General features: G+C 37.0%; 1 protein-coding gene across 7 annotated transcripts; it reads right to left on the bottom strand.

The window, feature by feature from the left end:
- Window positions 1-6309: 6309 nt before the first annotated feature.
- LOC106066596 (ribitol 5-phosphate transferase FKRP-like) lies at window positions 6310-11820 on the bottom strand. 7 transcript variants are annotated; one of them, XM_056028958.1, is made up of 3 exons: window positions 11711-11820; window positions 11388-11432; window positions 6310-10665 (listed from the first exon to the last, which is right to left on the bottom strand). In XM_056028958.1, exon 3 carries the CDS (start codon window positions 10600-10602, stop codon window positions 9079-9081), a length of 1524 nt encoding a protein of 507 aa, XP_055884933.1. In that variant the 5' UTR covers window positions 10603-10665; window positions 11388-11432; window positions 11711-11820; the 3' UTR covers window positions 6310-9078. The 7 variants fall into 7 exon arrangements, with proteins under 7 accessions (XP_055884933.1, XP_055884904.1, XP_055884899.1 ...); XM_056028929.1 differs by having other exon boundaries at window positions 11312-11432; window positions 11711-11818; XM_056028924.1 differs by lacking the exons at window positions 11388-11432; window positions 11711-11820 and adding an exon at window positions 11486-11629.

Raw genomic sequence — 11820 nt, 5'->3', positions numbered from 1 at the left:
GGGGGCCATTTACTCGCTCTCGTTTTGCAGTGATCTCAATTAGTTGGTGAATGCTTGGGGGCCATATACTCGCTCTGTTTGTGCAGTGATCTCAATTAGTTGGTGAATGCTTGGGGGCCATTTACTCACTCTCGTTGTGCAGTAATCTCAATTAGTTGGTGAATGCTTTGGGGCCATTTACTCGCTCTCTTTGTGCAGTGATCTCAATTAGTTGGTGAACGCTTGGGGGTAATTTACTCACTCTCGTTGTGCAGTGATCTCAATTAGTTGGTGAATGCTTGGGGGCCATTTACTCGCTCTCTTTGTGCAGTGATCTCAATTAGTTGGTGATTGCTTGGGGGCCATTTACTCACTCTCGTTGTGCAGTGATCTCAATTAGTTGGTGAACGTTTGGGGGGCATTTACTCACTCTCTTTGTGCAGTGATCTCAATTAGTTGGTGAACGTTTGTGAGGCATTTTCTCACTCTCTTTGTGCAGTGATCTCAATTAGTTGATGAACGTTTGGGGGCCATTTACTCGCTCTCTTTGTGCAGTGATCTCAATTAGCAATTAGTTAATGAACGTTTGGGGGCCATTTACTCACTCTCGTTGTGCAGTGATCTCAATTAGTTGGTGAACGTTTGGGGGCCATTTACTCACTCTCGTTGTGCAGTGATCTCAATTATTTGATGAACGTTTGGGGGCCATTTACTCACTCTCGTTGTGCAGTGATCTCAATTAGTTGGTAAATGTTTGGGGGCCATTTACTCACTCTCTTTGTGCAGTGATCTCAATTAGTTGGTGAACGTTTGGGGGCCATTTACTCACTTTCTTTGTGCAGTGATCTCAATTAGTTGGTGAATGCTTGGGGGCCATTTACTCGCTCTCGTTTTGCAGTGATCTCAATTAGTTGGTGAATGCTTGGGGGCCATTTACTCGCTCTGTTTGTGCAGTGATCTCAATTAGTTGGTGAATGCTTGGGGGCCATTTACTCACTCTCGTTGTGCAGTAATCTCAATTAGTTGGTGAATGCTTTGGGGCCATTTACTCGCTCTCTTTGTGCAGTGATCTCAATTAGTTGGTGAACGCTTGGGGGTAATTTACTCACTCTCGTTGTGCAGTGATCTCAATTAGTTGGTGAATGCTTGGGGGCCATTTACTCGCTCTCTTTGTGCAGTGATCTCAATTAGTTGGTGATTGCTTGGGGGCCATTTACTCACTCTCGTTGTGCAGTGATCTCAATTAGTTGGTGAACGTTTGGGGGGCATTTACTCACTCTCTTTGTGCAGTGATCTCAATTAGTTGGTGAACGTTTGTGAGGCATTTTCTCACTCTCTTTGTGCAGTGATCTCAATTAGTTGATGAACGTTTGGGGGCCATTTACTCGCTCTCTTTGTGCAGTGATCTCAATTAGCAATTAGTTAATGAACGTTTGGGGGCCATTTACTCACTCTCGTTGTGCAGTGATCTCAATTAGTTGGTGAACGTTTGGGGGCCATTTACTCACTCTCGTTGTGCAGTGATCTCAATTATTTGATGAACGTTTGGGGGCCATTTACTCACTCTCGTTGTGCAGTGATCTCAATTAGTTGGTAAATGTTTGGGGGCCATTTACTCACTCTCTTTTAGCAGTGATCTCAATTAGTTGGTGAATGTTTGGGGGGCCATTTACTCACTCTTTTTGTGCAGTGATCTCAATTAGTTGGTGAACGTTTTTGGGCCATTTACTCACTGTCTTTGTGCAGTGATCTCAATTAGTTGGTGAATGCTTGGGGGCCATTTACTCGCTCTCGTTGTGCAGTGATCTCAATTAGTTGGTGAATGCTTGGGGGCCATTTACTCGCTCTGTTTGTGCAGTGATCTCAATTAGTGGGTGAATGCTTGGGGGCCATTTACTCACTCTCGTTGTGCAGTGATCTCAATTAGTTTGTGAATGCTTTGGGGCCATTTACTCGCTCTCTTTGTGCAGTGATCTCAATTAGTTGGTGAACGCTTGGGGGTAATTTACTCACTCTCGTTGTGCAGTGATCTCAATTAGTTGGTGAATGCTTTGGGGCCATTTACTCGCTCTCTTTGTGCAGTGATCTCAATTAGTTGGTGATTGCTTGGGGGCCATTTACTCACTCTCGTTGTGCAGTGATCTCAATTAGTTTTTGAATGCTTGAGGGCCATTTACTCGCTCTCTTTGTGCAGTGATCTCAATTAGTTGGTGAATGCTTGGGGGCCATTTACTCGCTCTCGTTGTGCAGTGATCTCAATTAGTTGGTGAATGCTTGGGGGCCATTTACTCGCTCTCGTTGTGCAGTGATCTCAATTAGTTGGTGAACGTTTGGGGGTAATTTACTCACTCTCGTTGTGCAGTGATCTCAATTAGTTGGTGAATGCTTGGGGGCCATTTACTCGCTCTCTTTGTGCAGTGATCTCAATTAGTTGGTGAATGCTTGGGGGCCATTTACTCGCTCTCTTTGTGCAGTGATCTTAATTAGTTGGTGAATGCTTTGGGGCCATTTACTCGCTCTCGTTGTGCAGTGATCTCAATTAGTTGGTGAACGCTTGGGGGCCATTTACTCGCTCTCGTTGTGCAGTGATCTCAATTAGTTGGTGAACCTTTGGGGGCCATTTTCTCGCTCTCGTTGTGCAGTGATCTCAATTAGTTGGTGAATGCTTGGGGGCCATTTACTCGCTCTCTTTGTGCAGTGATCTCAATTAGTTGGTGAACGTTTGGGGGGCATTTACTTACTCTCTTTGTGCAGTTATCTCAATTAGTTGGTGAACGTTTAGGGGGCCATTTACTCACTCTCTTTGTGCAGTGATCTCAATTAGTTGGTGAACGTTTGTGAGGCATTTACTCACTCTCTTTGTGCAGTGATCTCAATTAGTTGATGAACGTTTGGGGGCCATTTACTCGCTCTCTTTGTGCAGTGATCTCAATTAGTTGGTGAATGCTTGGGGGCCATTTACTCGCTCTCTTTGTGCAGTGATCTCAATTAGTTGGTGAATGCTTGGGGGCCATTTACTCGCTCTCGTTGTGCAGTGATCTCAATTAGTTGGTGAATGCTTGGGGGCCATTTACTCGCTCTCGTTGTGATCTCAATTAGTTGGTGAATGCTTGGGGGCCATTTACTCGCTCTCGTTGTGATCTCAATTAGTTGGAGAATGCTTGGGGGCCATTTACTCGCTCTCTTTGTGCAGTGATCTCAATTAGTTGGTGAACGTTTGGGGGCCATTTACTCGCTCTCGTTGTACAGTGATCTCAATTAGTTGGTGAATGCTTGGGGGCCATTTACTCGCTCTCGTTGTGATCTCAATTAGTTGGTGAATGCTTGGGGGCCATTTACTCGCTCTCTTTGTGCAGTGATCTCAATTAGTTGGTGAATGCTTGGGGGCCATTTACTCGCTCTCTTTGTGCAGTGATCTCAATTAGTTGGTGAATGCTTGGGGGCCATTTACTCGCTCTCTTTGTGCAGTGATCTCAATTTGTTGGTGAATGCTTCAACGTCTGTCACTACTAGCCCTATTGAAAATCCCTCAGAGTCCACCTTATTTTGTAGCATGCTAATTACCGTTTGATTACCCATACAAATAGAACAACAGCCATGCAGGTCATAATTTTCATTTGGACGCTCTTAGTGAGTCTCCATTAATGTACTCAACATTTAAATTCGTATAGAATAATTCTCTGCCGCTATCATACAGTTTTCCATAATAACATTTTTTTAATCAATGGACTACACTTTTAAATTACTTAAAACTGAATGACCCAAAATACAAGTGTACCAAATGTGAAGCAATCGTTACTAAAGGTTTGGCGCCTATGTAATGAACAAAGTAAAGAGGCAGCTTAGTGATGACAAGTTTTTGACACGGATGCTTCGAGTCCACAATAAAGAGACATTGTTTCCCTTGATCATACAATTTTTTTTTTTGTGCCACCCTTCACGGGAGAAATTTTTAAAAATCGTCGATTTAGAATATATCGGAATTTCGGGTATTTAGCTCTGAAGCCTTCAGTGGAAAGACTATTTAAATTATATCCTGCTTTGAAATCTTATTTCTTTTAACAAGAGAAGTGCCCTATCATAATCAAAGCCTTCTTTGAAAACCCGTGTGATGAGAAGTGGCTGCATTTTTAACATAACAATGCGTCAATATTTTCCATGCAGAAGTTTATTGAGAGACAGAATGTCAGTGGACTTATAGTATCTTCTGCCATTGACGAATTATTGATTTTGAAATGCACGAAAAGGAGCATGAAAACTTGAAAAGGTTCCGCCTCAAAAGAAGTACGCATGCGACTAACTATTTGGATGACGCGAGTTGGTTAGAAAAGTGAAGGGCAAAGACAATTGTACACTTTAACGAAATTTGTGCCGAGTGCAGAGGCAGAAGCGGCCAAAATCATTTGTGTGTGGGCTACATTTTGTGAGTGTGCACATTCCGATATATTGTAGTCATGTCTAAGCTGATGAAAGCAAAATGTTGCTCGAAAAGTTCTAAGCCTTTTCCTTGTACGTGTCCTAAGATCGACATGTGTCCCGCTTTCGTTCCGCTAATATCTTGTCATCTTAATTAGTTTATAAGATCTTTGGTGTACTGGTATTAGATACAAACAGTTTACCCGATAACACTTAATTTGCATTTTTATTAGCGGCTCCCGAAAGGGGAAAAGACGCTGTTAGATTTGTGTTGAATGTCTGTCCGTCCGTCCGTTTAGAGCTCGTAAACTAGAAAAGATAGTGAAAATCTGACATCATAATATTTTAGACCTTCAAAGTTCTGATGCAACGGCTACTTTTTTCTTTTCTGAAAGCGAAAATTTTTTTTAATCACTTATGCAAGCATTTTTTCCCCATAAAAACACACCGCCACTTTTATAACTATTCACTATTAATAGTAACAAACACGGGAGGCTCCTTAGTAGGGGAGATTACTATTTAACATATTTTAAACACATTTATGCAAACGGTTTTAGATTTTTTTTCAAAATTTCTTTTTTACATTTGTATTGCTAAGTTTAGTAAGTTCTGTTATAATTTACACACAAAAAAAACTAAATTAAGATAATAAGTAGGTTTTCATATTATCGCGTTAACTGCAGCCCACCATAACGACGATAAAACACAAAACTAAAGCAATTTTTTTTACGGAAATGTTTTCTTTTTTAAGGAATAAGAGATTGTCCCTTTACAAAACAATTAGAGCAATTCTATATTCATTATAAGACATTAGTTAGGCCAGGTTCACATCTAACTTCACATTCACTTTCACCTATCCTTTGGGGCAAACTTCTTTCTCCATTATTCTATGTCATTTGTCTATGACAGAATTTCATGCTGATGTTCTTTCTGAAAATATTGAAACCTGCCTTTTTACCTGCCTGGCTGGACCACTTCGGAGGCCGATTTTGTCTCCACACAAACTGTCTTTGTTACCTTGTTTAAATTTAGAATAAGCACTGTCATGATTGTATACTTATTTTTTAAAGAAGATTTATTAGGCAGTAGTTTATATTAGGTCTAGTACGCCAAATGTTACTACCGGTATCGATTTCTCCATCTTGTTAACTAGAGGTACATCTAGATCTACATATGGTGCAACGTTCGCGCTCAAGGCAGACGAGGAGCAGGGCCCTAGAGCATTGGACTTGAGGAATCTCAAGACAATCACGCTTTAAAGCAACATTTTGTAGGCAGGAAGAGTTGTGGTTATTGATAGTCTGTAGTTCAGTTTTAGATATCCTTACATATAGATTTAGCTACTGATATATTTCTTTTTAAAAAAAGCACTATTTGTAATCCAATTTTAACCTCATGTTAATAGTGCCGACAATATTCAAACTTACCTTTTGACATTCATTGCTCACCAGACCCTATAGGGCCAACTACGACTGTGAATGTAAAAACACAAACTCTTTGCTGTCTTGTCTTCATTTAAATTTAAAAAAAATTAAAACCATATTTGACTTTTGCATGAAATTTGATTTAAGCCCACTATTTAATTTTTGAAAAACAGATGTTAATTAGGACTTAATTTTTATCAAGTACTAGAGATTTTGTTGTTCTGAGGTCTGTGTGTCTTTGTAACATGGCTAACAAAGTTTAATTATAATGAAGGATTGGAACGATTAAAAAAAAAAAAAGAAACTTAGTACTGGATTGATATTAAATAACTTGTTGTAAATGTGGAGTTATTCTCTTAAATAAGCTTTGTTTTTTATAGGATTTTAAAAAAAAATTTCTTGTGTTAATTAATGTGACCATAACAATTTGAGTGAGCATTATTCTAACTTAGAAAAATGTATAGTTAAAATAAAGAAACAAGAATGAATGGTCTATCATATATATTTAATAAGTCAATAAAAACACACAAAAAATGTACATTTTATAACAAATTGATTGGTATAAACAAAAATAACATTCTAGTTTTGTATAACAATATATGTCAGTGTAAACTGTTTTCAAACCATTGAGTATTAATTAAAGTAGTGGAATGTCATTATGTACAATAGTGTATTCAATTTTAAGCACCAAATGTTAACATGATAAACATCTAGTTTCTAAAACAAAAAAACAATTTCTGCAGAATAAAAATCTGAACACAATGTTGTGCAGTTAGAAAAAGGTAAACGAAAACACTACATCAGGTAAATACATATTTTAAAGAAGCCAAACTCAAAGTGTAAGATAACAAATTATACAGATATATAAAACTTTGGAGAACTATTTTGTTAATTATTTTTTAATGAAATACAAATGTTTCCTATGAAATTATACAAGTTATAGTCTGAGTCAGTATTTCTATGACTGGTATTATTAAAATCTGAGGTAATTTAATGGGAAACTTAACTTGAGCTTTTGATTTATACAAGTTTATCACAGAAGCATTTAAAAAAATAAAAATCAATATAACATTCTAAGTTGGCTAACAAAACTCAATATATCATTCTTTACACTGATGTATGTTATTCTGATGGAAGGGCATTGCTAGAAGATATAGCAATAACTTATTCAGGGAACCAAGCTAACACAACCAACCTTCTGTTGCAGGTTTTAGGGTGAATGTGTTATGATTTATGAAGTTGTGTTACATATAGTCTTGCTAACAAAGTTTCACTGCATGTTGAGCATCTTCAACTATTGGTCAGTACTAGAGGTTGGTCTTTAAAAGAAACCATTTAAAAATGCAACAAAACAAAATGATTTTACATAAACAGCATGCGAACAAAAGCTGGACAAAGAAAAAAAAAACAGCTATGGAATCACTTTCATTTTCAATACAACAGTAGACCTACAATTGAGATTTGTTATTCATGTAAGTCCAATGTTTGATATGGGTAAGTCCAGTAATATGTTCAAGAAATGTCTCTTTCTAAAGAATTAGCCTAAAACGTTAGGTTGATTTTTGATACATATCAACTTCTGCTAAAACCAAAAAAAAGGAGTGGAAGACAAAGAATACCATCATCATTGAAACAGCCAATGTAAAGCCTATTAAAACCTATCAACAATTCTACCCTCCATCTACATTCAAAAGTACTCAAGCTACTGGGCAATCTATGATGAGATGCTCGACCATCTCAAACAGAGGTTCAAGATAAAGAATAAATCAACTGCCACACAAACTGAAATATGTACAGACCAAAGTAAAAACCTTGAATAAATGGTTAACACTCGTGTATCAAAAGAGAATTTAATTTAACACATGAATTGCATAGATGGATGATAAATAATATAGCATAATAAATACAAAGCATTACAGTATCAAGCTTTATAACATAGGGATAGTTAATACACCTAATCTCCTTTAGACTTAACAGCCCAGGAATATCAAATACTATGGCTCTGTGTTAGCCGAGGTCTGAACCAAACAACGGAAAGTTGGTTTCATCACTGACCAAGGTCTGGTGTAGCAAAGCACAAATATTAAGATATAACACACAGCTCAAGGTAAGTCAAGGCCTAGCACCCTGTAACACTAAGCCAAAACTGTCACAACGACGACGCGCCTTTACATTGTGTCTAGTTAAGGCCACCTAAGTTACTCTTTAACAAGGGGAAAAAAGTGACAGAATGCCAACAGCAACGAAAGTGTCCTCAAACTAAGGAGTGACGTGTACACAAGATATATGACAACAAACAAACTCAAAGACTTCTAGGAACATGAACTCCCTTCTAGCCCTGCTATTTTGAACACTTGCACCAGAAGCAAAACCCAAAGATGGAAACACTCAATGCCAAGCTCACAACATGATGTGACCCATGAGAATCCCCCACAGACACACACAATACACATTTTTTTTTAAATGTTGATTTCTGATTTTGTGTTCTACACCAAAGTAAATAATCAAGACTTCTAATATGAATGTAAAACAATGTTGAATTCAGACATTATAGTCTAGGAAAACATTTTTCTAGACACAAGACTGTCTTATCATCAGAAATTGACAAAATCTGCAAACAAAGCAGGAGATGGGAGTGGAATTTCAAGTCCAGAATAAATTCATTTCCTGGTGAACACTTGTAACAGTGGGGAGGCTTAAGCTTCACTGTTTAAAAGTTGACTGAATTATAAGAACAACTGGTAATATTGGTTTTTAAAAAAAAGATAATTGAAAACAATATTTATAATCATAACAAATACAAGGGACAATGAAATGAATGAGCTATTATACAACTGCATGTAGGCCTACAATACAGATTGCTGTACCACATTGTTTATAAACTGATGAAACCTCCACTTTAAGATAAGATTTTTTTTTTTCAAGTTATAAGGCAACGACATTTAATTATTAAAAATTAAAAAAAAAAAACAATTTTCACAGAAAAAAAAAGGGAAAACAGCAAACCATAAAAAATGGTTAGAAAATGTTCTGTGGAGAAAAAACAAACAAGATACAGATATCATGTTGTACATACATTTTTAATTCCCTGAATCGTTATTTGTGTTGTTTATATGTTTCAGACGTTCCTTCACATTTGAAGATTATTACAACCTAACCCAAGGACAGCATGAGATTTTGAAGCTGGACCATTGAGACTGTCAAATAACAGTTTAGAGCGCATAGAACATAACATGTTCAGTGACAAATATTTTGGTAATTATTTTGGACTTTGCAAGTTTGGGTATTTAGGATTTTCAATAACACCCTCACCAAATTTAAATTCTAGAAACTCTTTGACACTATTTGGTGCACTAGCATTGAGACCAGCAAACTCTATTTTAGTTAATGGCTGTAAAAATCTTTCTGGAAACTCCACATCTTGTCTATGGGTTGGAAGCCAAGTGTCTTTAGTCATGATGCCATTCTTGGAGTAAAATGGGTGAATATCCACGTGAAGATGGTTTACTGCAGAATACTGCACCCGATAGAAATCACCTTCATTAGCTTTTTCCCACACAAACCCTTCACTGTCTGTGTATGACTCTGATTGGGCCTTGACCAGTTCAGGACATTGTTTGATTTCCTCTCTGTATATCCCTATGTCCACATCATAGTCCCATGGTATGATATCTTTTAAACGTGCAGCTCCCAATAAACTCCCTCCTTCCAGCCAGTATTTCACAAGGCATTTGTCTAATACCTTAAAAACATGTGCCGCCGTTTCTCTAAGGGCTTTCAGGCAGCATGGAGGTGTCCATCTGCCTTCATATAAGTATTCTGGCATATCATTTACTATTGTACCAAAACATCGTGGACTGTCTTTATCACAACCAAAATATCTATGCATTTTATTTACTGAAATTTCATGCTTTATCCCAACACTTGTATAAAAATCTACGAGCCTTTCTGATTCTGATTTTTTATGCTTCCAGCTAATATGGGGATCAGAATACAGTTTTGATACAACTTCCAATTTTTCACCTTTTGCTATTTTCACTCTCCAGCCAGCTATTTTGGCTTGGATATAGAAAGTCAAAGGGAAAGGGCGAGAGAATGGTTCAGGAAGTGATTTGAAAGACTTAGTTTCCATTAATAATGCATGTGCACCATTCACTTGTGGGCAGTGATACAAATTAGCAGATGAGCTGAAGTTACTGTAGTAAACTATTGTCCATGTTTTATAATCAAAATCAAATGTACTACATGAAAGACTGTCTTCTTTTATAGGAATGGCTACAGCTTTGGTAATTTTTTTGCTATGTAAAATCTGGACATAATGTTGTATTTGCTGGAGATTCCTAATTTTAACACCGTCTGGAAGTAACAAAACATACTGTGTATTCACAAACTGTAAAGAGCAAGCACTGGTATAGTTTTTATATAAGTCCTTTGACAGAGTAATAATCTGTGCATACTCTGAATCTAATTTTACTGGTGGGTATGGTAAACGATTAGATATTATTAATACAGGAACATGTCCTAAAGATTGTTTAATAAGATCAGTTGTTTCAAGAAGTGTATTTTCAAAGTCTTCAAAGTCATGAATTATGATAGTAAGTCTTTCTCCAATATTGTCCAAAGTGATTGCTCCATAGAACTTGGGGCTAAGCTCTCTACTCTTTAAACTCTCTCCAGCTGTAATGTCTAGGTTTCTATACAGCAAAAAGTATAATAACAAAACTATGAAGAAAGCAAAACCAAAGAAGGATTTGTTGAATCGATATTTCCTTCTTAAAGCCATTCTTTTCCTTTCCTTTCAATTAATTCCTCACAGCACACATGTGCTTTGGTTGTCCACAAGCCTCTGGAGGAAAAGAAAAAAAATTTGTTAAACATATATGTCATTTAATACATAAGTACATAATTAAATCTTATACTGTGAATTTTGAAGGAAGGTAAGTCTAATTTCATATACTCAAGACTATAAAAACAAAAAGATCAATTATTTATAATCTTATATTCATGATAATGCACACACAAACAAAATAATTGAAATTAGCTGTCAAACTAGAGAATTTGGGGTCATTTATAATGATATAAAGAAATAAGCCTATATCCACACATTACACCAAGGTACTGGGTAGCTTTTTCATGCTGAGAGCCACTCCGTTCAGGGAGAGCTGGAAAGCTTGCCCGAGAATGCCAGTCCCAAGCGTGAACAGAGAATAGACCGTCTTGGAGGTGTTTATTTCTAGCCTCCTTTTTGTGTGTATGAGCAGAGCATATATATATATATTTATATATGGAGATCTAGTTATTAAATACTTTTATCTACTTGATGAGTTGATCCTACAACTAGAACTACTTGAACTAGACTAGACTCTTGACACACATATAATCTAGAAGCTAGATAATAGTAGATATAGACTAGTTAGTCACACAGTGTTATTAAGGCAGATTGTCACAGATCTACTCATACTACTCAGACTAGTACTGTCACTGTGACTCACAGACAGTCGGAGACACTGTGACTGCCGTGAGGTGCAGGTGTCTCAAGTGAGGGTAATAGTTTAGATACGCAGATACCTTTGCCGACCACCATGTTGTAATCTGCATTTTTTTCTGCATATTCTGAAAATATAAGAGAAACATAATTTAGCGTTTCTAGTGTCGTATACTAATACCCTATTTTTTTCTAAAGAGAATCATGAAATCATCCGTTTTTAAAGTCAAGTTTAGATTATTTCGTTTCCGTCTTGTTTGCATTTTTTGATCTAGTTTATAATAGATCTATATTATATATAGGTTCGTGAGTCAAGTTCTCCAGATTTTTTTCAGTGATGTATTGGGATCGTCCATAGATAAAGTTTAATCGGAAAGAAGAGATGTAAGTCAATGAGTGATCCTACCTCTGGCAAACTAAAGGTGAAATAGAGTCTGTAGATCTAGTACACACATGCAAATTTAGCAATAACAACTTGGCCTACAACTACGATACGCTTGGCTGACTAGAATTTGG

This window comes from Biomphalaria glabrata, chromosome 1, assembly GCF_947242115.1.
Source record: "Biomphalaria glabrata chromosome 1, xgBioGlab47.1, whole genome shotgun sequence".
Taxonomy (NCBI): Eukaryota; Metazoa; Mollusca; class Gastropoda; family Planorbidae; genus Biomphalaria; species Biomphalaria glabrata.
The sequence above is the reverse complement of the archived record's forward strand: the minus strand, read 5'-3'. Positions and strand labels throughout refer to the sequence as shown.